This window comes from Dipodomys merriami, unplaced genomic scaffold (genome assembly GCF_024711535.1).
Source record: "Dipodomys merriami isolate MVZ:Mamm:240054 unplaced genomic scaffold, mDipMer1.0.p SCAF_4, whole genome shotgun sequence".
Taxonomy (NCBI): Eukaryota; Metazoa; Chordata; class Mammalia; order Rodentia; family Heteromyidae; genus Dipodomys; species Dipodomys merriami.
This window is the reverse complement of record NW_027205603.1, coordinates 39,753,622-39,781,129: the sequence shown is the minus strand read 5'-3', so window position 1 is coordinate 39,781,129 and position 27,508 is coordinate 39,753,622. Positions and strand designations below refer to the sequence as shown.

The 27,508-nt window shown below is 36.2% G+C and overlaps 1 protein-coding gene across 6 annotated transcripts in view; it reads left to right on the top strand.

Moving 5' to 3' along the window:
- Mybl1 (MYB proto-oncogene like 1) overlaps positions 1-10,422 on the top strand; it is a 40,125-nt gene extending 29,703 nt beyond the window's left edge. The window contains exons 11-17 of one of the 6 annotated variants that reach the window (XM_069990830.1): positions 2,424-2,566; positions 3,158-3,272; positions 5,556-5,672; positions 5,759-5,860; positions 6,301-6,480; positions 7,777-7,901; positions 9,109-10,422. In XM_069990830.1, coding sequence (XP_069846931.1) covers positions 2,424-2,566; positions 3,158-3,272; positions 5,556-5,672; positions 5,759-5,860; positions 6,301-6,480; positions 7,777-7,901; positions 9,109-9,139 — 813 coding nt within the window. In that variant the 3' untranslated portion in view covers positions 9,140-10,422. Of the gene's footprint in view, positions 1-2,423; positions 2,567-3,157; positions 3,273-5,555; positions 5,673-5,755; positions 5,861-6,300; positions 6,481-7,776 lie in introns of all 6 variants that reach the window. The other 5 variants (XM_069990832.1, XM_069990829.1, XM_069990833.1 and 2 more) reach the window with 5 other exon arrangements.
- Positions 10,423-27,508: the final 17,086 nt, after the last annotated feature.

The following is a 27,508-nucleotide window of genomic DNA, read 5'->3' as shown; positions in this document are numbered from 1 at the left end:
AACCCGGGGCCTCAGGGATGCAAGGCAAGCACTGAGCCACCTTCCTAGCCTGGTTGAAAATGTTTTGACAGAAGTTAAAAGTTACATGGAAGAAGTAAGAAGTTTAATGGCCAAATAGACATGGAGAATTTTGAGGCTGGAAAGATAAACAGGATCTAACAGTGCACTGCTGCTTTTATCTCTGAAAATTGTCTTTTTGCTTCAGAAAGTTTCTATTTACATAAACTACAATCATTCTCTGTTCAGACCTGAGAATTAGAAAGTGTTCTAGGGAAGGTGAACAGGGCTTGGATATAGTTACAGTTTTCCATTTCTTCAGTTGTATACACTATCAATTTCTTTTTCTTTCTTTCTTTCTTTTCTGTCATGGGGCTTGAACTCTGGGCCTGGGCTCTGTCCCTCAGCTCTTCAGCTCAAGTCTAGCACTCTACCACTTGAGCCATAGCACCACTTCCAGTTTTTGAGTGGTTTGTTGGAGATAAGAGTTTCACAGACTTTCCTGCCTGGGCTGGCTTTGAACACAATCCTCAGATCTCAGCCTCCTGAGTAGCTAGGATTAAAGGCATGAGCCACCAGTGCCCGGCTCAATTTCTTTTTCTATGTCTTTTTGTTAGCATCAATTAATTGTACATGGGGATTTTATTTTGACATTTCCATATATGTGTATACTGTTTTTTGGTTGGACTCACCTCTCCCCCTCTCCTCCAATACTTCCTAAATGAATTTCAAAAAGTGTTATTGTTTCATTTACTAGCTATTTTTTATTGAAGTATAAATTCTAATTTATACTTATAAATTCTAAATACTTTCTAAGATAGAAAGTATTTGAAAGATATTTATATCTCCTGACAAAAAGCTTGGATTTTAGCCTGTAAAAGATTTGATTGCTAATCTTCAGGTAAGATAATTCAAGTATCAGGCAGGAGTGATGGGGCTGGATTTTATTCCAGTTATAAGTAGCAGTCGTGGAGCAATTTCTGCTTCTTCATACCAGTGCTCAATCCATTAGCTCCAAAAATAAATTAGTATTTCATAATTGTAAGATTCAATTAGTACATTATATAGTTTAGAAAATGTACTCTGTCACCTGAATTTTGTCTACTCAAAGGTTCTGTCCTGTTCTAGAGGGGGCAACCTGCCAGACCTCTATTTCTTACAACCAAAGCATTATTATAGTAACCTCCTTCTTCTTAACCTTCTCCTCCTCCTTTTATCTCTTCCCTCCCCTTTTCTGCAATGTCTTTCCTAGCTTAGCCCCTGGTGATCCTCCTGGCATGGTCAAGAGTAGCTGGGGTTAGAGATATACACCACCATGTCTGGCCTATTATATTCTGAATTCTTAGTACTGTCATAGAAAAAGACATTTAGGATCATTTATTAATAACAGGTAGAAATATTGCTTTAGGTTGCTCTATTTTACAAAACCATTGCATTTTTTTGGGGGGGGTCCGGTCGTGGGGACTGAACCTGGGCATGGGCGCTGTCCCTCAGCTCTTCAGCTCAAGGCTAGCGCTCTACCACTTGAGCCACAACACCACTTCCGGCTTTTTTCTTTTTGCTTATGTGGTGCTGAAGAATCCAACCCAGGGCCTCAGGCATGCAAGGCAAGCACTCTACCACTGAGCCACCTTCCCAGCCCAACTATTGCATTTTTAACATAGAAGATATAGTTTTTCTGTAGAGTTCTATTCTGTAATACATTGCTTTGTTAAAATTTTGTTAAAATTTAATTTTTATTTTGCTTTCTCTTTCCCTCCTTCCCTCTCTCCTTCCCTTCCTTTCTTCCTTTCTTCTTTCCTTCCTTCTGTCCTTCCTTCCATCCTTTGTGCTGGTCATGGGAGTTGAACTCAGGCCTGGGTGCTATTTATGAGCTATTATTTTGCTTAAGGCCAGCACTTAACACCTGAGCCACAGCTCTACTTCTGGCTTTTTTGGTGGTTGGTTATTTTTCTGTGCCAGTTCTGGGGCTTGAACTCAAGGCCTGATCACTGTCCCTACGTTTTTTTGCTCAAGGCTAGTGCTCTAACCAATTGAGTCACAATTCCACTTCCAGCCTTTTGGGTGGTAAATGAAAAGGAGATAAGAGTGTCACAGATTTTCCTGTCCAAGCCGACTTTGAACTGTGATCCTTAGATCTCAGCCTCTTGAGTAACTTAGATTACAGGCATGAGCCACCAGTCCCTGGCTTTAAATAACTATTTCTTGAAGGCCTATTCTGTGCTAAATACTATTCTAAGCACTGGGAGACAGCAGTGAACAAAACAGACAAGAATTCTTGTGTTTATGGAACTTATTTTTATGCAGCAAAGTATAAAGGTAAGGAAAGAATAGGTGAGGAAAGAATAGGAAAATCTTATCAGATACTTGTATAGGATTCTAAATGCTCTGTCCTAAAAATTGTCTTTAAACTCTTTCCTTTTTAGTTTTTTAACACGTGTCCTGAAAATGAACAACTTAATATGGAAAATCCTTCCTTTACATCAACCCCTGTTTGTGGGCAAAAAGTTTTCATTACAACCCCTCTTCAGAAGGAAACAACTCCCAAAGATCAAAAGGAAAATGTAGGGTAAGTAGGTGTTACATAATTGTGTTAGAGAAACTGGAAAGCATAAGGTCAAGGAGAGAGTAGCTTTTTGTTAAAATAAATGGTATGTATTACAACTTAAGAAAAAAGCCATAACTTCATCTTTTATTCTGGCAGGGCACTGAAAACTGGCTAAAGGTAGCATAAAACTTAATAAGCAAAACATTTTTAGTAATTTTTTTCTTTTTCTAAAGATGGTTAATTAAAGAATTATTTTGTTTTGGTTTGGTTTTGTGTTTGAACTCAGGGCTTGAGCACTGTCCCTAATTTTTTTGCTCAAGGCTTACACTCTACCACTTGAACCATGGCTCTACTTCCAGCATTTTTGGTGATTAATTGGATGGAGATAAAGAGTCTCAGGGACTTTCTGCCCTGGCTGGCTTTAAATTGAGATGCTCTCAAGATCTTAGCCTCATCAGTAGTTAGGATTATAGGGAACCAAACTTTAAAGTAGTTCTGTAATATTTAAATAAACATATGCATATATAAAAATGTAGTTTATGCTTTTAGCATTTCTTGACTTGTATGAATTCTAGTTGTGACTATAATACAAACATTTAAATGATTAACTAGGTTTAGAACACCTACTATTAGAAGATCTTTATTGGGTACCACACCAAGAACTCCAACCCCTTTTAAGAATGCACTTGCTGCTCAAGAGAAAAAATATGGACCTCTTAAAATTGTGGTATGTATATTCTATTTTTAAGAATTTTCCTAATTTTAAGAAAACATAAACTGATTTTTTTTATTATTTTTAACATATAAGTAGAAATCATGTGTCAAAGGCTCATGCCTATAATCCTAGCTACTTAGGAAGCTGAGATCTGAGGATTCTGGTTCAAAACCAGCCAGGGCAGGAAGGTCCATGAGACTATTATCTCCAGTTAACCAGGAAAAAGCTGGAAGTAGAGCTGTGGTGTAAGTGGTAGAGCGCTAGCCTTGAGCAAAAGAAACTCAGGGACAGCCCAGGCCCTGAGTTTAAGCTCCAGGACTGGCACAAAAGAAAAAAAAAAAAGATGTTCACTGAAACTAAAGCAAGTTTTTATCTTTTGATTCACAAATTCTAATTTGTTATTCTTTTTCTTTAACCTGTAAATAAGCCTTTGCTTGGCTGATTTTGAATTTTTACTTTCTTTGTTACCTAGAGAAAGTAAAATAGTTGTCAGTAGAATCTTTTCCTTTTTAAAAATTATATTTTTATCTTAAAGTAGTTGTGCAAAGTTAGACAAATCAGTTTATGAATACCATGTATCTTGATTGATGCCACTCCTTCATCATTCTTCCTCATTCTTCCCACCCAAACCCTCCCTTCAATTTTCTTAATTTTGTAGGCTATGCATTGAATATTGGAACCTTTTTCTTTTTCTTTTTCTTTTTTGCAGGGAGGTTGGGGAGGGAGGACATTTAGTCATGGGGCACTGTCCCTAAGATTTTTTGCTCAAGGATAGTGCTGTCACTTTAAGCTACAGCTCTACTACTGGTTTTCTGGTGTTTAATTGAGATAATAATAGTCTCACAGAAATTCCTGCCTAGGCTGGCTTTGAACCATGATCTCATATCTTAGCCTCCTAGGTAGCTAGGAGTACAGTTGTGAGCCACCAGCATCTGGCTTAGAACTCTTTTCTTAAAACTAAAACCTATGTTTTAAGCCGGGAGCCCGTACCTCATGCCTGTAATCCTAGCTATTCAGGAGGCTGAGATCAGAGGATCATGGTTCAAAGCCAGCCTGGGCAGCAAAGTCCTTGAGACTCTTATCTCCAATAAAAACCAGTCAGAAAACTGGAAATGATGCTATGGCTTAAGTGATTGAGTGCTAGCCTTGAGCTGAAGAGCTAAAGGACAGCGCCCAGGCCCAGAGTTGAAGCCCCATGACCGACAACTAGTATTTGTCTGAGACAAGCAGAAACAGTCAGATAAGTTGATGTTAGGGGAAATGAACCCCAAGATAAAGACTCAAATGTTTTTTCTTTCTTGCTATTGTTTCTAACATATTTATAAGATATTTCTTTGTTGCTTTGTATGTCCCTCCCCCACAGAATAACCCCTGTTTTCACTGTATTTGATGTTGGTATACTTTGTGGAGGGGAAGGGAAAAAACAAATTGTTTAAATAGGGATATGGTGGACCCATTGCAACAATGAGATGTACAAGATGTTATGTTGAAAAAGGAACTTTACAACTTTGGCACGGGGTGGGGGGTGTATGGCACACGGGAGATGGAAGGGATGGGAAGGAGAAACAAAGGAGGAGGCAACAATGCCTCCTTGCTCATGTAATTGTAACCCCTCTATACAGTATTTTCACAATAAAAAATAAAAATAAAAAAACCTATGTTTTAATAGTTTCACTAGTGGTTACTTGCAGTAGATTAAAATAATTTTAGCATTTTGATATATCTATGCACTTACATAATTGTAATATTTAGGAAACTGATGGATCATGGTATCTGCTTGAGCCTCAGTTTTCTCATCTCTGTACAAGTCATAAAGCACAGTCCAGATTTTTAATTGTGAAGCTGAAAGAAATAATAGGGGCTTGTTCTGAGTTTCAGGGCAAGTTTGTATGCTTAGTTGTTGGTATTGTTATTTGTATTGTAGTGGTAGTAGTAGTTTACAAATAGAGATAAAAAGTATTCTAGTTATCTGTGATTTATCAATGTTGTCACCTTTGAAATAACATAGAAAAGCCATAGGAGACACAGACAAGCTTTCTAGAAATAAGAAATGTATTTAAAATACTGTTACTTTTAGGGGACATTTACAGTCTATTTTTAGACATATAGGTGAATACATTAATAGTTTAACATTTTTAAATGATACTTTTTGCCAAAAAACTGCTTTATTACATATCTGTTGGGAATAGGAGAAAATTCTATCAATACTAGAAAGATATGAAATACAGGTTTTGTGTATATAGGGAGAAAAAATGCTAGCAACAACTTTTTAAAACTCTTTTAAAAACAATTTAGTCCCAGCCGCTTGCCTTCTTAGAAGAAGATATTCGAGAAGTTTTAAAAGAAGAAACTGGAACAGATATATTTCTCAAAGAGGAAGATGAGCCTTCTTATAAAAGCTGCAAACAAGAGGTAATTTTTTTAGTATTCTTATTAAAAGTCCTTTTGTCCAAGTGATTTGTCTGTCATGCTTTTTTGTAAATTATTCATTCTAGCAGAGTACTTCTGGGAAGAAAGTCAGAAAGTCTCTCGTCTTAGATAATTGGGAAAAGGAAGAACCAGACACTCAACTATTGTCTGAAGACATTTCAGACATACAGGTTGGTAAAGGGTTCATATATATTTTAAATGGTTACTATAAGTTCTAGTGGTTCTCCTTTTTTATTCATTGTATGGCCAGTTGATTAGAGATTCATAAAACACCTTTTAGTATTATTCCATCTCATTCAAGAGAAAATGTTAGCTTTTAAGAATATTTTATTCTGTGTGGTTTTCTCTTTTACTTGTTTTATTTTGGGAAGAACTAGCTTTCTTATATATGATGTCAAAAATGATAGTTTACTAAGCATTACATTTCATTTTTTTATTTTGGTTAATTACTAAAATGTTTAATATTCCTACACTGCTAGAAAGTTATATCAGAGCCAAATGCTTTCTAGGAGGAAAATGAACCAGAACTTCCATTACCACTTACTCAATAGTCCCTCTATTGGTCTCCATTTTTGAATTAGTTTTTTTTTCTGTTTCTTTTTTCTCTTAGTCAGAAAATATATTTACAACATCTTTATTAATGATACCATTATTGGAAATACATGACAATAGGTGCAACTTGACTCTTGAAAAACAAGATATAAATTCAGCCAACAAAACATACACACTTACTAAAAAGAAACCAAACCCTAACACTTCTAAAGTTGTCAAATTGGAAAAGAATCTTCAGGTATGGATTTATAAATTCATTTAGCAATTTTTATTGTTTATTCAGTGATCATTTTAAATTTACTGATTACAAATTATACTTTTTCTTTTAAATTTGAAATTGATTATAACAATATCTAAACATTCATCATTATTTTGACACTCAAAGTTTATTTGTGTTTGAGAGACTCATATCAACTATACAATTGGAGTTTTAGCCAAAGACTCTTATTGATTTCTTAAGCACAATTTCTTTTTTAAGCTAAAAATACCTAAATCCATGTCTGACACCTCTTCTCCTAAAGTAAATTAAAGAAGTAAACAAACAAGTATGTATGTCCCTATTTGTTGCCCCACCAAGGGTAAGTGGTTGGAAGCAGTTTCAGCATATTTTTGTTGGTACAATGTTTCCCTGTAAACTTGTTGGCTCAGATATAAAACAAAATTCTTTTTTCTGTTGTTGTGTGACCAGAATGTAACTGCAAATTAAGGTTAAGAGATTTTTATTATATTAACTTAAGAGTTCACCCTAGAGAAGGGGTGAGGATGATTGGAATACATTGTAATCATACATGGAAATATCACAGTGAAATCCCTGTTCTCTGTATGCTAATAAAAATAAGTAGAGTTGTAATGTAAGAATTAATTGCAGAGGAAGGTTTCTTCATTTTTATGTCACAATCACTGCAGCATAGTATTCCTGACATCTAAGCATTCCTTGGAAAACATCTTTGGCGATCAAATATGGCTACTCCCACCTGTCTTGAACCACTACTTTCAAAGGACCAAGTGGCATGTTCTCTTAATCTATTTCAAATGTTTTAACTTTCCAGTGTTTAATTAGCATAGAACTTCTTTGGAAAGTTTATTAAGTAGCAGACCATACCTATGATGCAGTAGTAAATCAAACTTCATTTTTTGTGATGAGTATATTTTCTCTTTCATCCTGGAAATCAAGCCCAGGACCTCTACCATGTAAGGCAAATAGTTCCTTCTATTAGTGAACTACATCTTTAAACCTTCTCTTTTTAAAACTTATGCAAACTTTTGAAGCAATGAAGATGAACACTCATTCAATTTGTGGGGAGTTATTAGAGACAAAAATTTTGTACTGTCTATAGTCCTATGAGTACTGAAAATACTTTTAATGCACATATAGAGTGACCTTTAAAAAAGAAACACAATGCCATTCTCAAAACATTTTTACAGTAATTATAAAATATCCAATCAAAAGAATGATTTATAAGAATCTAACTGTGAAGTAGAATGGATAGTTATTTTAGTAATTTTCACATAACTGTTGATATTTCTTTCCTAGTCAAATTGTGAGTGGGAAACAGTGGTTTATGGGAAGACAGAAGATCAACTTATAATGACTGAACAAGCAAGAAGATACCTGAGTACTTACACAGCTACTAGCAGCACTTCAAGAGCTCTAATACTGTAATTGTTATTAAAAGTGATGTAATTCCCCACTCCCTTACTGTATTTTATACCAAATTAAGTGCAGTGAGATTTTTCTCAATTAATTCTTTTTAGAATTTTAAAATACATCCCTAAAACAGTTTGCTTATTTTTCTATATTGGGTAGGTGAAAAGCTAATAGGTCACTTAAGTAAGGGGTGGGTGATTTCATTGTTCCTTTTTTTAAAAAAAAATATTTTGGAAAATCATTTTAAAGACTAAAATAGGGAAGTAAGAATGTTTACAGATAACTCCAAAAGGATTTTTTTCTTCAAAAGGTATATGTTGCTACCCTCTTGAGGCTGCAGTTTTGTTATAGACAGGTATGTGAATACCTGTTTTCTATGAAAAAAGTTCATGCATGGGAAGCACATGTGGTTTTATGAAGTACTTTTACCCATGTGCTGAAGCACTTAGGCTACCATTATTTAAAAAAAACACAGTGGAAAGGAATCTAAAGGAAGATTTAAAGAAAGTTGCACTACTAAGTTTCGGTATTTTTCAGAAACAATAAAATTAACTACAGTGTTAATGTATTTATTTGAGCATAGTACTAAAAAAGCATTGAAAATGAGTTTTTTTTCCTTTTTAGTGAAGAGTCAGTATTTTCTTCATATCTCAGAAGAGCTGAGAGTTTTGTTGAATGTATTGTACAGTATGTAGGAGCAGGAAAACCTTGTAAATTGGAAGGAAGTCTTTTTATAATTTATTTTAACTTTTAAAGCTTAAATGTAGATATTTATATGTATACAGGGTGTCTAGAAGCCATGTTGTTTCCTGTTATTACAAGTAACATAATAAAAAACATTTTTGATGTTTAAGTATGAAACAGTGAAGTTATAGCTGCAAATAATACAATATACTGTGTGTCACATCTACCTAAATATTGCACTATGCCCTTTAAATCATGTTGGTTATAAAGTAGTTCTAAAAATGTACTAAATAATAATTTAATATTTTGTTTTTAAATTATATTGAGGGGGGTCTTATAAATTAATCTGGTGATTTGTATATGTGTTTGAAATTTTTACATTTTGTTTAAAAAATAATATGGTACCTTGGTCCCTTAAAACAGTCTGCACTTAGAAGTTTATGATATTTTCTCAATGTTTCAGAAGTAGAGAACATTATCTTTTATTTATACAAATGTTTTGTCCTTTTATAAATGTTTTACGTTTCTCTACAGGTTACAACAGTTGCTTCAGTTGCCCGTTTAGGTGTTTGCACTTATTTTATTTCTTCTTGAAAGAATGTCTTTATTTGCTTTTGTGGTAGAGATTTTATGTAATTTTTTTGAGACTTATAATGGTGTGCTGTCAACTTAAACACTGACAGGTAAATAGAATTGTACACTGTAGTTTGAATTATTTATAATTGACACACTCTCTCCTCTCCACTCCTAAAGTATGCTGCTATAGAAAATAGCAGAATCGGCTTGCTGCTATGAGAGATGGAAAGAGCGAACCACCACTTGCACTGTGTGAAAAGATAAAAAGCAAATGATGGCAAGTTCTCAAGTTAACTTAATGGAATCAACCATTACCAGGCAAATTCTTACAAGACCAAAATACTACTATGCCTTAAAAACAAAATAAAACAGCTTAAGATTTTTGGGTCTGTTTTTATGTAATAGAAATGGAAATACTAAGTATTTTAATGCTAGCTCTTGAACAGTAGACCTACAAGGATTTTAAGTTATTTATATCCATTCACTAGCTTTTGCATACTATATGTTAGTGAGAAGTAATGAGTATGTATGGTGATACTAAGATTATGCTTTGTTGATAAGTGATAAACCAATTTGAATCTTCTTAGCATGTTTTGTTAAGTATGTTGATTGCTTTCTAATTAATGAACTTCTCACAGAAATTTCACTTTGTAAAACCAATGATTGTGACAAAATCACATGGGATTATTTCAATTACCTGAACAAATAGTACATAATGGCTTTTTGTGTCTTGGCTTTTTATAAATGTAGCCCTGAACTGGATTGAATGCAGTAGTCTCCAATCACCAAAGTATAATATCTTGGAAGAGCTATATTTTTTTAAAAGCATAATTTTTCTTGAGCATTAAACCATCCCAAATGGTAATATATTGTGGATAGGCCTAGGCCTATAAGATATACTATATATTTGGGTTGGTATTGGTTGAATCCTCCAGTTAACTGCTTTGTTGCTTTTTGTAAGATTTGTAATCGTAAATATGTATATGTCAGGCATCTTAAGTCACCTTTTTTTTTTTTTACTGTTTTGTTTGTTTGAATTCTTTCAATATGTTATAAAATGCCAGACATACATGTAGCAGCCATATTTGCATGGGAACTGACTACACATCTATCATACTGCATTTTGTTGTATGGTTTTCACATTAATACAGCAATTACCTTGATTAAATTGAGTTTTTTTGATATATGAGAAAACTTTCCATTGTAAGAGAATCTTGCATACAATGTTGACATATATTAAACATCCAAATAAAGCATCTGTGTACAAGCTTACTTGCCATTGCTCATTTCACTATGGTTTTGTATTTTATAGATTTGACTGCATCCTTAAGGACTGAACCCAACATTTTTTTCCCCATCCTCTTTTTTTTCCCTCTTAGAACCCCTTTTATAGGTGATGATATCTGTTAACACAACATGGCATCTTGCCTGAGCCTCATTTATAATCGTATTTTCAACTTTCATTTTAGATATGTCTATTGACATAAAATGCATCATGTCGAAAAAAAGATTTCCTCTTTTTCTCAACTTGGACCTACCCTTCTTTTGTTCTAACTTTAAGTAGTATTGCCTTCCCTAGAAATTTGTTGTATATTCTCATCTTGCATAAAGCCTTCACTTTGATTTTTGACCTTCATCTGTCATTTGGACTATTGTACTAATCACTATGCATTTCATTCTGCAGAAATACCAAGAAACTTACTAGTAGCACCAAGGAGTCCTCTGGAAAAGACCAACTGATAACCTAGATTTTTACATTATCTTAGTGATTTCCTCAGCCTTCTATGCTCAGAAATCTGTTGAAATTAACTTAGTTACCTCTTAGTTTACCTCTTAATATAAGACTTAAGCTAAGTTTATAAGATTGATATATGAGGGTTGGGAATGTGGCTTAGTGGTAGAGTGCTAGCATGCATGAAGCCATGGGTTCCATTCCTCAGTATCACATAAACAGAAAAAGCTGGAAGTGGTACTGTGGTTCAAGTAATAAAGTGTATAGCCTTGAGCAAAGGAAGCTCAGGGACAGTGCCCCGGCCCTGGGTTCAAGCCCCAAGACCAGCAAAAAACCAAAAGATTGATATATAAAGCCAGAATGATAGTTGATCTATTTATTTGTAATGTGAAATAAAACTGCTGAGAACATTAGGCACATTCTTTTTTTTTTTTTTTTTTTTTTTTTTCAAATCCTGGGGCTTGAATTCTGGGCCTGGGTGCTGTCCATGAGCTTCTTTTTGTTCAAGGCTAGCCACAGCGCCACTTCCAGCCTTTTCTTTTCTTTTCTTTTTTTTTTTTTTTTTGGTCAGTCGTGGGGCCTGTACTCTGGGCATGGGAGCTGTCCCTCAGCTCTTCAGCTCAAGGCTAGCTTTACCACTTGAGCCATAGTGCCACTTCCAGCTTTCTCTGCTTATGTGGTACTGAGGAATTGATCCCAGGGCTCATGCATGCAAGGCAAGCGCTCTACCACTGAGCCACCTTCCTAGCCCCTACTTCCAGCTTTTTCTGTTTATGAGGTACTCAGAAATCAAATTCAGGGCTTCATGCATGCTAGGCAAGCACTTCACCTCTAAGCCACATTCCCAGCTCTATTAGGCACATTCTTACATGTAAGCAGAAACAAGTAAGAAACACAGACATGATCACATCTCTCATTCAGAAATCTTCCCATAATGCTTGCTTGCCTAGATAATGATTCTTTATTTCCTGGGCCTGGCCTGTCTTTCCTCACTTGTTTTCTAACCATGTTGATGAGTTGAATTTTCTAAGAACATGTATGTGTATGCTTTTATCTTGATGCTTGTGTTGGTAATATTCTCTGACTTTTGTTCCTTTAGTCTTTCTAGACTTAAAATCTCACTCAGCCATCAAAACATAGGTCTAAAATTTCCTGATTAGCCTACTGCTTCCATAAACTTTTCCACTAGACTTGACATTTCTGAAGTGCAGGAATTGCTATTTATGATTACTTCACTTTTATGTCTAGAAAAACCTTACCAAATGTTAAATGGAAAGAAATTCAAAAATTAGTCATGACTTAATCAGGGAATATTTAACCATACATGCTTCATACAAATAACTTTCTTTTGCTTTGTAGCCAGGAAAATGTTATTTTCTTAAAATCTTTAGTTCATTTTTATATGCTTTCTTGCTTGATTGATCTAAGAGTGATAGGTCTGCTAATAAAACCTTTAATTTCATATGAAAAACATGCAGTATAAAGACAAAGTGTATTTTATGAAGAGGTTAACTTGATCAAAGTGAAATCCCATTGGAATATTGTACTTTTCCTGTTTGTAAAAATGAGTACACACGCTCCTGCCTTTCCCTATATAATCTGGCTCAACACAAGTCCCTCTCTCTTCTCTTTTTCTCCTCCTTCCCCTCAGTCTCTGTGTGCATCCATTTTGTGCAGGCCCACAGTTTGCTCTCCCTCCAATCAACTTTCTGCCTGAAAAAATAAAGAGTATACATAGGGTCAGCAAGAATATGTGAAAATTATCAGAAAACTAAGATAAAAGTGAACTTGGAAAAATTATTCTTTAGGAAGGGTGTGTTTTAGTATCTGGCACAAGTACAACAGAAGCTATGGAGTTTGAGGCCCATTTAATATTAACAGTGTGAGGTACTGCCTTTACGTCTGCAGTTCTCAGAACTTCCTTATTCAAGTTCTAAATCTGGAATGTGCTTGATTTGATTGCATTTTCTTGGCCACAGCAGGGAAAGGAGGAAGGTTGACTTTATTCTGTTTTAATTACAGTAAGTTTGCCAACCATAGTTCAAAAGTTTGAGCAAATTATCATGTAATCATGTAAATCCTAATAATATTTGTTAATTCAGTTTAACTGATTGTGTACTGTGCTCTCCCTGTCTTAAATTCTGAACATACTATGGTGAAACCATTTATCTCCATCACTCTTGTATGTATGGAAACTAATATTCTAGAAGGGAAGATGAATAGGTAACAAATATTTCTGCTCCTTTGGTGAAAAAAAGTGAGACGAGTCAAGTAGCAATGGCCCTGTTACATAAGTATGTGCTTTGTTGGACTTTGCTCAGAGACACGTGGTTCTTTTCCCTCCAGTATGCAGAGTTGCTTGGATTTGGTGACTCACTGAAGTCTTGCACAGATTAAAAAGTTTTGAGTCCAGTGTAACAGCTGCACAAGCTACAGTGCCAGCCACCGTGAAAACCTTTACATACATAATCTCATTTAGTCCTCACAACAAACTCTTGAATTAAATATTATAATCCAGTTTTATGGATGTGGAAAGAAGCTTAGGTTAAGGGGTTTATCCAAACTCAATCTGCTGAAGGTAAGAATCAGTCACTGAGGTTTCAAGCATTGGGCACCAAAGGTTACATAACAAATTATTCTACTTACACAAAAGTGTAAAAGCAGGCAGAGTTAATGTAGCTGTCAATTCAGGCTAGTGGGAACTTTTCATGGCATGATTGTTGCAAAGTACATAACAGTGCTGAGGTCCTTTCTTGATCTGGGTGGTGATTTCAGCCATATTTTACAATCTGTAAATACAAACTACTATTAACAACATGTGCATCTTCTATATGTTATGATTCAGTGATAAGTTCTTAAAATTAAGATTACCAGGGGAAAATGTAAAAGAGCAAATGTAATAAATGATACTTTATTCCACTCTAAGTATGTGCTTACTCCTAAAAGTTTATAAAGCTGTCACTCCCAGGCATATGCTGGGCTCGTTTCTCCTGGAAAAGTAAATTTATGCTAAACTTCCGCAACACAAAATGATTATGTTTCATATGCTTACTTATAAGGTCTTACATGCTCCACTGCATAAACCCTTAAGTCAAATTAAATAGACCATGTTTCTTATGAATTCTCCACCATTAGCTTGTCTTTTATTTCACTCCTGCCCTCAAGGGAATGTCCACATACACCAAGTACCTTGCCAAATAGTCATCTACCACTCTGGCCTACTAATTCCTTGTGCTTTATCTACTGCATTTCTTCATAATACTGTGTGCTACTGTCTTGTTTATTTAGAATTGATATTCTCTGAATCAACATTCACTGAATTCACTTGGATAATTAACCCACTTTCTTTACTCCTATGCTCTCCTCACCCAGAGCTGGTAGGCTAGCCAGGTTTATTGGACACTTTTTCTTAATTCCTGAAACAAGTAAGAGGGAGTATACATTCTAAAAGTTTAATGTTTATAAAGCTAATAAGCATAATTTTAATGTGGTCAATATACATTACCAGTGGGGTATTTTGCATTTTATCTTGCTACATATGGCTACTATATGTTGGGCATGTGGTTGGGAATTACTAAAAAGACAGAAAAATCTTTTGCAATTAAAAAAACAATTTACATCCAGCCTCATGGATCAATTTAGTAAAATAGTGTTATTCTTCCCTCCCTCCCTAGAATTTATGGTCAACCCCATTTCTCTAGGCCACTACTCATTAGTACATTTTCAACCTTCTTACTATCTCTCTCAGTGGATTGGAAGCTTCCTGAAGGCAGGAGCTTTGTCTTGGTCACCACTACACATATCCAGTACTTATTATATCTCCTGATAAAAATATTCCAAACACCAAGATGCAATAGTGAGAAAAACCAAGAAGCCCCTTTATCATGCTTAAATTCTGGAAGAGTAGATAGACATAAATCTAAGTCCTGTGAAGGAAGGAATACTGTTCCATAAAGGATTGAGACAAAGGATCTGTTTCCTTTGTCTTTTCCCCCCTTGGGAGAACATGATATTTGAAGTAATCTCAGATTGACAGGCATGAGGTCAATAGATAAAAAGAGCTGATATAAACCAGGTAAAAGCTGGTGGAAGGAGCCAGTTCCAAGATCAAAGACCCTAAGGCTAGAGGTTTTAAGTAGAGATTGGCAGAGGATGGGATGATGGCCATGGAGCTTGCTGAAGTAGAGAGCCCAGACATGGTACACCATGCTTTCCTCATAAGCAAGTCCATCATGCAGATTCAGACTGAGATTCGCATGCAGAAAATGTACTGAGGGAGCACTTGGGTGATCTATAATTGAGAAAGGGAGGAAACAAGCTGGGCTGTCTATGAGGTTTCAAGACATGGCCAAGTTTGTGGGAAGCTCCTTTTAATTGTTTGAAGTTGGGATGAGAAGACTAGGTCTTTCTTATCCTGGGTTCATCCACAGGCAGTGGTGGATGAGGACACCTGTCAGCGAAGGCATTCCTTAAGACTTCTGCATGTTCATGAAAAAAGAATCTGGATCATCTGCGGGGAGGAAAAGAGGATTATTGCTATGGGAGACATGACCAGTGACTCCAGGAGACTTTTTTTTTTAATAGTCCTTGAGAAGAATGAGGAAGGCATTCGATTAGGGAAACAAAACTGAGGACAACAGGGAAACAAAGCAGCACTGAGAGCTATTTTAGGTTGACACACTTGAGTTCAGGCCCTTTATGAGGTTCAAAATAATGCTTTTGTGATAATCCAGCCACCCTTGCCCCCTCTGCTCACTCACAGGCAGAATGCATAGTGACATACATCTGCCCTGCCTGTGCCATCCACAACTGCTGCAGCTGCTGAGGGAGCACACAAAGTCCACTTGTCACATAAAATTGGACACAGTGAGGAATGGAGGGGCTAGGGGGTGTGGAATAACTATGGAGAATGCTGGTTCTTGGAGAAAGGCAGGGTATAATTTCACTGGAAGTCACCCTGCCTATTCTGAATTCCTGTTGGGCCTTATTTGTCTCTCACTTGTGGTTGCCATTGCTTCTGGTTTTCATTAAAGCTATCTATGTGTGCCTCCTTTTCCCTTTCTAGAACATGTGCTGGAGGAATGCATTCTGTGATCAGAGGCCACAGCTGCAGAAGGCATGGATATGTACCTGAGCATGACCTCTGCATCTTGCAGTGTTCCAGGAGGTCACAAGAGCTATAGCATGAGTTGGTAAATGTTGGAAGAGGGAGGAGTGACCTTCTGTTCTCCTGGCTCACAGTGAGCAACTATAGATACTTCTGGTAGAACCTTTCTTCACAACTATCTACAATTTGCTACTGTAACTATATTAAGTCTAGAAAAAAAAATCAAACCTAACATATGCATTTAGGGGCATTACTTAACAATCAATATAGTGTGTCATGTAGGACTGTCATGTGGGACTGTCAAGGTTTTGGGGGAGAATAAAAAACTTGAAATGACTTGAAAGACAAATAATGGCAGTTATTGGATAAATGCTATCATTTTGAACAATAACATTTACTTATTGAGTTTCCCACGTCAGGCTGCTCTAACACTGTGCATTGTATTTGTCCATGGACAAACTTTTGAATAATGGGATAAAATACTGCACACTCCTCAGAAATTGTAGCCAATGAATCGAGCAAGCCAGATAATTCAATATAAAATGGATTTTAAAAAATGTTAAATGCTCCTTTTAAATAAATTAATATTATTCTTAACTTCTTTTAAGTATGAAAGAATACATCTGTACCATTCATTCATTTAGCCAGTACTTATATATCCTTCTTCGTGTCTGTAGAAAACATTCTCCTAGGCATGCTCTATTAGGAATCACCTAATAGAGGTCACTAGTCTTTCATATTTAAAGAACAATGAAACCAAAAATACAAGATGTAGAGAAGGACATATCATCTGTTTTTGAAAAAAGTAATAGTAAAGGCTTAATCTGAAGTTCTCATGCCTTTGGCTGGGGAATAAACAGGCGGACCAAGTGTTTTCTAGCAGTATTGGGTTTGAACTCAGGGTCTTGTGCTTGCTAGGCAAGTGCTCTGCTAATTGAGCCATACCTATTAGCTATTTTTGCTTTTAGATTTTATTTTAGATAAAGTCTTTCTCTGTCTGTCTTTTTCTCTCTTTTGCCTGTGCTGGCCTAGGGCCTTGATCTTCCTACCTATGTCTCTTGTATAAATGAGATTACAGATGTGAACTACCATTATCTGTGTTTTGTTGAGATGGGGCGGGGGGGGGGGGTCTTGTTAACTTTTATCCTGGGATGGCCTTGAACTATATTCCTCCTGATTATAAGCATGAGCCACCACACCTGGCCTTGTTATTCTTTATGCCTGAATAATACTCCTTACGGTATATATAACAACTTTTCTTCACCCATTCATCCACTGATGGGTACCTAGGCTGATTCCTTAACTTGGATACTCTGAATAGGATTCTTGTATAAATAGGTCCTCAAGTGTTTCTATTTTATACTGTCTTGGATTGCTTTGGGCATATACCAAAGAGTAGTATGGCTGGTTTGTATGGCAGTTCTATTTTTGTTTGTTTGTTTTAGGACCTCTATTCTGATTTCCATGTTATTTGCATGAATTCATATTTCCACTGACAGCATATGAGGGTTCTTTTCCCTCACATCCTCCCTAGAATTTATTATAATTTTTTTTTCTTGATGATTGCCGCTTTGACTGGGGTAAGATGGAAATCTCAGTATAGTTTTGATGTGAATTTTGATGGTAAATGTATCATTTGATGTTGAACTTTTTAAAATGTGCTTTTTGGCCATTTGTACTTTTTCTTTTGTCTGAGACCAGGACTTGCACTCAGTATCTGACAGTTTTGCTCATTGGCTAGTACTTTACCAACTGAGCCATGCTTTCAACCCCTGTACTTCTCCTTTTGAAAACTATCCACTCAATTCATTTTTTCATTTGTTGATTGGATTATGTGTGTTTGGACTGTTAATTTTTTTTAAATTTTTTATTGTAAAGATACTATACAAAGGGTTACATGAGTAAGGTAATGAGTACACTTCCTATTGAGCATTGTTACCCCCTCCATTGTTTTCCCCCTACTATCCCTTCCCTCCCTACCTTCCCCTGAGGTCCTTTTTTTTTTTTTTAAATTGTGATTAAGTGATTACATAATTTCCCAAATTTCACAGTATTGTGGAATAATGATGCTCATTTAAAGTCACAAGCTCATTCTAACTTTCCTGGAACAAATTGTCTATCACCGTCTATAACATATGATGGTATACACATATACACCATACATGTGATCAGCAGCATGGGGATATTTAGTAGTGGTTCGACCAGATGAGTGGAAGTTCTTTGTTTCTTAACTGGACTGTTAATTTTTAAAGTTCTTTTATATATTAGATATCATTTCTAATAATCAGAAGATTGAGTAGCAAGAATTTCCCCCCATTTTTTTAGATTGTCTCTTCATTCAGTTGTTTCCTTTGCAGTACAGAAACTTTTCATTTTTAATTATTTAATTATACATTTACAGCCCCAGTTCTTTTCTCCTGCTTGCCAAGCACCTTACAACACTGGGTTAAGTCAAAGTAGTTTTTCTCTCTATATTTAATAAACTTAATTAAAAATTGGGACCAATCTTATAGAGTGCATAATTACTAAGCATTTACTACTTAAGTATTTAAGGAAATTTGCTTAGGGATAGATAACTATCTCCAAGAATTTGGAACCAGTACACTTATTTTCTTTCTTTCTTTTTTTTGTTGGTTGCGGGGCTGAACTCTGGGCCTGGGCGCTGTCCCTCAGCTCTTCGGCTCAAGGCTAGTGCTCTACCACTTGAGCCACAGAGCCACTTCTGGCTTTTTCCTGCTTATGTGGTGCTGAAGAATTGAACCCAGGGTCTAATGCATGTGAGGCAAGCACTCTACCACTGAGCCAACTTCCCAGCCCAAGCACACTTCTTTTCAATGAGAAAAAGAAAAGAAAGTATTTAGACAAAGAAGTCATGGTAATAGGTATGCTCACCACCCTCTCTTTTAAATTAATTATTAAGTTGCTCCCTCCAGGTATGTGGCCCATTTTCCTATCCTGTCTCTCAGATCTGCTTGTAAGAAAGATGATGTTTCACCTTATTTTGGGAATGTCTTTCTATTCATCTGACAGTTCTCCTCCACTCTTTCTTCTATTACTTTATTAAAGGAAGGAGGCTCTAGGTTGGGTCTGGAGTAGTTGCAATGGCAGAAGCATTTCTCTTACAAAGGCAGGAGTAAAATGAACTCATTATTTAAAGTGGAATGAGATAACCGGGTAACTCTCCCTATTGGATATTAGCACCTTTTCTAAGATTGCAGCTTAGTTCTCAGAGCTGGTAGATATCAGATGAAATTTAGCTGGGTCCATATGGTCTTCAGATACTCTTGACTGTAAACTGTGGAATGAATGAATTAGGGACACCTTTCATCAGTGTTTACTTTAAGGGTTCTCAGCTTTGGAGAAAGTCATCATGGGAAAGGGAGTTTTTCCTGGTGAGGAAGCAATAACAGGAGAAAGGTAATAAAAACCTTTATGGCTTATTTAGGAGATAAAAGATAATGATTTGTCCTAGTGGTATGAGGAAGTTTATATGGTGCCCAAGCTAGATTTCCTGGTGGCCATTTGAAAAAGCCAACTCACTGAAAATGGCAAGTTGTTCTGATGACTTCAAGCCCCAGCAGGGCCACGCTTGGCCAGTGTGCACCTCCAGTGGGGCGTGAAACATACACATCTCCAGGCTTTTGTTCCCCACGAAGACCAGCTTGACCAGGAGATTCATGGAAGACTGATCAAATTAGAGACTGCACTGTATGAATGGCCCTTCTGCTCACAGGCCAGAGCCGTTGACTCTCCTGAGTCCTTTAACCTCTCTCTCTCTCTCTTTTGTTTCTTTCAAAGCATCAAGGAAAAAAAGATTGTTTTATTAAGCATTGTTTTCAGAAAAAGCAATCAAGAGGAAGACCCAGATAATATGTTGCTTTAACTATTTCTATTTTGGCCATAAATGACTAGAAACACACACACACACACACACACACACACACACACACACACACACACACACACACAAAATCTTCTAGTCTAAAAATCAATTAAAAGTGACACAAGGCACAGATTGTTTGCTAAAAAATAACAATAATATAACAAAGAAAAATATGGTCTCTCCATAGCCAAAGCATTTCTGGGTTTTCTTTAGGGAGCCTGCCCCTCTTAACCACTGGCACCTAACCACTGACCTGGGGGATGATCACCTTCCTTCGCTAGAGAATGCACCATGTTTTCTATTACTTTCAGCCAGGTTCCATGTGATCTCCAACTTCTTGCAGGTACTACAATGACTCTACTGTATAGAAGAGCAAACTGAAGACCAAAGAAGGTATTTGTTCTAATCAAGACCATACTGGTAGAATTAAATCTATCATAAAGTGACTAAAACTTAAATGTCAAGGATACTATTTGCATGGGTCTTTGTGAGTGTAGGAAGTCTCACAGTATGGGATGTAGGAGAGGAAACCAGATTACAATTAGTAAGAATTTCTCCACTAGCGTATTTGGTAATTTGCCTAATGAAATCTCCTAAGAGATAAAAATCTTGGTATCTGCAAATCAATGTACAAAACTTGGTACCCTTTCTATACATCAATAATGAACAGATTAAGTTTAAAATATAAAAAAAAACCTAGGAGTAAACCTAAGAAAGGAAGCGAATAACCTCTAGAATAAAACTATAAACCCTCAAAGAGAGAAATTGTAGAAGATAGTAGAACATGGAAAAACCTTCCATGTTCATGGACTGATAGGATAAATATTGTGAAAATGGTTATGTAGCCATTTTCCATACCAATAACAATCTACAGATTTAATGCATTATCCACAAAAATTTCAATATCATTAAAAATTTTTAATTGTTATTATAAAGGTGATATACAGAGCAGTTACATCAGTCAGGTAAAAGAGTACATTTCTTTTTGGACAATGTCACCCCTTCCCTTGCTCTCTCTGTTTTTCCCTCTCATCCCCTACCCACAAATTATATAGTTCATTTTCAACGTAGTGTCTAGTGTCTAGTGAGTACCATTGCTGCGTTTATTTACTCTTTGTCCCTCCACTTCTGTTCATTATCATCTTCCTTCCTTCCTTCCTCCCTCTCTCTTTCTTTCTCTTTCTTTGTTTCCTTCCTTCCTTCCTTCCTTCCTTCCTTCCTTCCTTCCTTCCTTCCTTCCTTCCTTCCTTCCTTCCTTTCTTTCTTTCTTTCTTCCTTCCTTCCTTCCTTCCTTCCTTCCTTCCTTCCTTCCTTTCTTTCTTTCCTTCTTTCTTTCTTTCCTTCTTACTTTCTTTCCTTCTTTCTTTCTTTTCTTTCTGTTTCTGTTTCTCTTTCTCTCTAATTCTTGCTCCCATTCTTTCTTTTTCATTCTTTCTATCTCTCTTTCATTCCTTTCTTTGTTTTTGGAACTAAGGATCAAACCCAGGATGTTGCACTTGCTAGGCAAGTGCTTTGCCACCGAACATCCCAGCCCTTATCCAATATGATTTTTAAAGGGAATAGAAAAATCAATCCTAAAATTCACATGGAAGCACAACAACAAAACAAAAACCCTGAAGTCAAAGCAATCATTGTGTGTTATCTTTTGACAATATTTTATTGTAATTAAAGGTTATGTACAGAGGGGCTATAGTTGCTTAAGTCAGGTTATGATTACTTTCCTTTTGGACAATATCACCCTTTCTCTTGCTCCCTCCCAGCTTTTCCTTCAAGTCAAAGCAATTTTGAGTAAAATAAAAGCAATGCTAGAGCTATCTCAATACATGACTATAAGTAATACTACAGAGCCATAGTACGAACACAAAAAGCATGTATATAGAAACAGACAAACAGCAAGTATACATAGTATACAAAACAAAAGTATGATACTGGCTCAAAAAGTGATACATGGACAATGGAATAAGATCCATAAATAAGCCCTTATGATCACAACCATCTGATTTCTCATAACAAGACTTCTCAACAAATGGTGTTGCAACAGCTGGATATATACATTTAGAAGACTGAAATGAGACACCTATTTTTTCTGTACAAAAATCAATTTAAGCCAAGCACTGTTAGCTCACACCTGTAATCCTAGCTATTCAGGAGGCTAAGATCTGACGATGGTGCTTCAAAGCCAGCCCAGGCAGAAAAGTCCATGAGACAATTATCCCCAGCTCACCACCAAAAAGCCAAAGTGGAGTGTGGCTCAGGTGATAGAGCTAAATCTAACACCTGAAACTTTGAAACAACTTTAAGGGAAAACCCTTGAAGATATAGGCAAAGGTAATATCTTTCTGAATAGAGAACTAAGAGTAAGAATTGACAAAATTGTTTAATTAAAAAGATTCTAATCAGCAAAGGAAACCATTGTTAGAATGAAGAGCCAACTGACAGAATAGGATAAATCTTTGCTGGATTAATGTCCAGTAAATAACAAACTCCAAAAAGTAATCACTAAAAGTACAAGTAAATGAAGTAGGAAATAAGTAAATGAATTGAACAGGCGATTCTCAAAAGAAGTACAAATGACCAATGTATATGTGATGAAATGTTCAACGTCCTTAGCCATAAAACAAATGCACTCTAAAACTATATTGAGATAGAGTCCATCTTACTCCAGTCAGAATGGCCATTTTTAAAAAAATAAAATATAAACAACAAAATTTTTTGAGAATGTAGAGGATAAAGAAACCTTTGTGCATACTCTATGAGAATGTAACTTTATATAGCCTTCTTGGAAATTAGTATGGAGGTTCTTCAGAAAGCTAAAACTAGAAATACCATATGAACCTGATATAACAGTTATGGGCATATATCTCCACATACGATGGAGATCCCTGCACATCTATGTTTATAGCAGTACTATTTACAACAGCCAAACTATGAAATCAGCCTAGATGTTTGCCAGCTGATGAACAGATGAAGTAAATGTGTTGGATCTATATGTGATATATATATATATATATATGATATATATGTGATACATATACACACATACACAAGCAGTATTATTTAGCCATAAAGAATTAAATTATATTGTTTCCAAGGAAATGGTGGAACTGGAAATAATCATATTAATGGGAATAAGTCTGACTGAGCAAGACCAATATTGCATTTTTTTCACTCATATGCAGAATGTAGACAGAAAAATAAAGATGATTGGAAAACAGGGGACTGTTTGGGAATAAGAGGAGTAGCAGGAGGGTGAAAGGAGAAGGTGAAAGGGGTGAATATGATTCAAGTACTTTATGTGTGGAAACAGAATAATGAGTCCATATATTTCTGTACTGGTCCTAGGGCTTGAACTCAAGGCCTGGGTACTCTCTCTCTGAGCTTTTGTGCTCAAGGCTAGTGTTCTACCATTTGAGCTACAGCTCCATTTCTAGTTTTTTTGGTGGTTAATTTGAGAAGAGTCTCATGGACTTTTCTGCCAGAGCTGGTTTGGAACCTCAATCCTCAGATCTCAGCCTCCTGAGTAGCTAGGATTAGGGGCATGAGTCATAGGTACGTGGCTAAAACTGTATTTTATAAAGTGAGAAAGGAAGATAAAGAGTAATAGAGAGGATGAATATATTTTCATATGAGCATACATTATATTGTGGAAATACCACAATATAATTCCTTGATATAATTAATTTACACTAATGATTTTTTAAAAAGAAAAGGAAATATCTATCCCCAGAAATGTATTGTGATTTCCTTTTTAATTTCAAAGCAATAATAAATGCGGTTCCTAATTTTGTATTCTTTTTATTTTGGTAGTCCTGGGGTTTGAACTCAGTGTCTTACCTTTGCTAGGCAGGTGCACTATCATTGAGCCACACCTTAGTGTGCTGTGCACTAGTGATTTTGAAAAAGGGCCTTGGTTTTGCACTGGGATCATGCCTGGACCACAATCATCCTATTTTATGCTTCTTATACCTGGAATCATCAACATACACCACCATGCTCAGTTTCTTCAGTTGAGATGGAGTCATGTGAAACGTTTTGCTTGGGGTGTCTGGAATTACAATCCTCCAGATTTCAGTCTCCTAAGTAGCTGAGATTATAGGTTTGAGTCATTACTCTAATTTTTATATTCTTAAAGAGGGCTTCCCAATTTTTAAATACTGAGACCCATAAAAACCTACCTCTGACCTTACCTTTAGGTGATAAGCCACAGAGTTGGGTTTGCATTCACACTTTCTGATTCTAAAAGCTGTAATTTTTTTTTTGGGGTCCGGTCATGGGGCCTGAACTCTGGGCCTGGGCCCTGTCCCTCAACTCTTCAGCTCAAGGCTAGCGCTATACCACTTGAGCCATAGCTCCACTTCCGGCTTTTTTCTTTTTGCTTATGTGGTGCTGAGGAATCAAACCCAGGGCCTCAGGCATGCAAGGCAAGCGTTCTACCACTGAGCCACCTTCCCAGCCCCAATATTTTTAGACTATATAAAAACACACGAAAGTAAGAAGAGGACATGGAGTGAAGCAATGAAGGCAGAATATGGGAATTACAATTGCAGTGATGTAAAATTTTCTATCTGGTAAAAGACCAAGAGGAAAACATTTTCAAGCTAAGAGCAAACTGGTAGCGTTTGTAGCAATTCTTCGGCTTTCAGAAGAATTTTCTGAACTCCTAAGTTGTTTTAATAGTGTAGACAAACTGGAAATGCTGGCTTTACAAGCTACCGTACTAATGGTTCAAGTTTTATAAACACCTATTGAACTTAAAAATTCAAGTAAACTTTGGCAAGTCGTTTTCTCTGGTGGTCTGATTTATATTATCTTGGTGGAAGAAGTAAGATAGAATTTTTCTTCCAAATACCTTTGGTGATTTTTATTTTGCAACAAACATTTGATATGCACTGTGTTTAAGTACGTTTTTCTTAGTAGAAAGGAAATCATATCCCATAGCACGTGAAGCCTCATTTGTATATAAAGGAGATGGTAGAACTGGATGAGAGCCAGGAAGGGGGGCCAGGGTCCCCATCCTTGACCCAACAGCAGTCTACATTGGTTAATACAACCTCTTTGAGTTTCAGCCTCCTCTTCTACAGAATGAGAACAGACATAACTTACTTCTGTGCTAGGATGAAATGAGTTCGCGATGTGTGTGTGCCTGCCACCTAAGAAACTGTGTACAAAGATGAGAGATAATTAGTGGCCGAGTAATCAATTATTATGCTATTAGATCAGGAAAACAGGGCGCTGTAAATAGAAACCCTGACTCAAAGTCTAAGAGCAGGTGGTTCAATTAGGTAGGACAATTAAGAGGGTAGGAAACCTCATCTGTCTTGTTTACAACTGTAGTTCAAGCACAAAGTATCCTGCCTGGAATATAGTGTGTGCTCAATAGATATTTTGAGATTTGTGGGAAAAGTATATAAGGTTAAAGAGGTGTTGTAAATGCTTTGGGATCCATAAAACCTATACCTATACATTTATCTATGTATCCATATATGTATATATACCTATTGTCTATGTATCTATGTATTTATCTTTCTCCTATATGCTGATATACAAGAACTATTTGGGCTACTCTGATGGTTTCAGACTGAGTTCTAATATTAGGATAAATTTGATCAATGGAGATGGTGGAGGTACATATTAGGCAGAAAGAACAAGAATAGGTAAAGGCTAGAGAAATGGAAATCAAGGACTCAGAGAATGACAAATGGCCCACTTTAACCTTGAGAAACAGTACTGTGAAAATACACATTGGGGCAGTCCTTTAAAAGCTCAAACTTTTATCCGGAAGGCATTTGGAAGCCTATACAACTCTGAGTGGGATCAAATAATAATGTTTAAGACCTAGAGTAGATGTGTGGATGCAGTTTGAGTGTGCATCATTCCTAATGAAGAACAGGAGTACTTGAACTGGCAACAGGTGAGACATGCCATTAGGAAAGGCTGACTTATTGACGACCAGTTCCAAGCTGTGATGCTATTACTGGTTAAAATTTACTCTCTCACTCAGTCCACTATCAAATACACCTTGGGTAAAATTAGTTTCTTAGGTAATGGTATTTATATCCATTGATAATTGCATGATTTGACAATCGTATGTACTATGGTTGTTTAAATGAACATTTCTGTTCCTGGGAAGTATTTCAGTAAAAGAGCAGTTTTGTTCAATAGTTAAGGGTAAAAAGTGTATGTGTATGATTGTGTGATTGTATGTGATTGTGTGATTATGTGTGTGTCCATACACACACAGAGAGGAATACTGAAGCAAATATGTCTAAAATGTTATCAACTGGTGAAACTAGTTTGAAGGGCTATTTGGAAATTTCTTGTGCAATTTCTTATTTTTTTTTCCTTAGTGTGAAATCACTTAGCCAATGTGTGCATTTAACCAATCAGAAATAGTAAATATAGTTTGTGTCTCTGTATACATCTTACTGTTTACTTTCCAAAGGAAAACATATCTGATGGCACCAGGGAGCCAGAAATGAATTTGGGGAGCAGGAGTCATGTGTGACAATTACCAGGGACTTCTGATCCACTGCGAGCCTGTTTGTATGGCTAGGGTCCTTTCATAAATCTGCCCCACTGTAACTTTATTGTGTGTGCCAGTCCCGGGGCTTGAACTTGGGGCCTTGGCTTTTTTTTTTTTTGCTCCTGGAAAATGCTCTATCCTCTGAACCACAGCTCCATTTCTAGTTTTCTTTCTTTTTTTCTTTTTTGGTGATTCATTGGAGATGAGTTGCAGAGACTTTTCTGTCCAGGCTGACTTCAAATTGAGATTCTCAGATCTCGGTCTTCTGAGTAGCTAGGATTATAGGCATGAGCCATGGGTGCCCAGCTCTCTATAACTTTTTATATGGTTTGGAGGGTAAATATTTCTCAAGTTTTCTGATGCACAGGAAATTATTTTGAAGGTGTAGAAGTAGGGTTGGGTGGGAATATTTGGACCAAGACAATAAACTATATTTGATTGTCCGAATTCTAGAATTCAGCTTAATATTGTTTTTCAGTATCTGAATTTGGATGAAGAACTAGAAATAGATGTCTTGTTGAAAATGTTTTACTAGGTATATTTTAGATTACAAAATGAAGAGTTCAAGTCATAATATTTCTTTTCAAAAACAATGAAGACAGTCCTTATTTAGTAAATCTACTAGACCTATATGACTATTCACATTCAACTCCCCAATTTTTTAAAATCAAGAAATAGAATCCAAAATGTGGGTTACTACTCGGGGTTCTTAGAGATGACATCCAATCCCAAAAGCTGCTGAGAAAGATCTTTAATGTTCACTATCTTCCAAGTACTTTCACTATTGGAGATGTTTATTATTATTATTATTAATATTATCATCATCATCATCATTTTTTTCTTTGCAGGTCCTGGGGCTTGATGTCAGGACATGGGTGCTGTCCCTGGGCTTTTGTTGTCAAGACTGGTATCTTATCACTTGAGACACAATTCCACTTCTGGCTTTTTGGTGGTTAATTTGAGATAAGAGTCTCATGGACCTTCCTGCTGGGGCTGGCTTTGAACCTCAATTCTCCTATCTCAGCCTCCTGAGTAGCTAGGATTATAGGCATGAGCCACCAGCACTATGATATTTCTTATAATCTTTAGTTGTACAAAGGGGTTTCAAGTCAA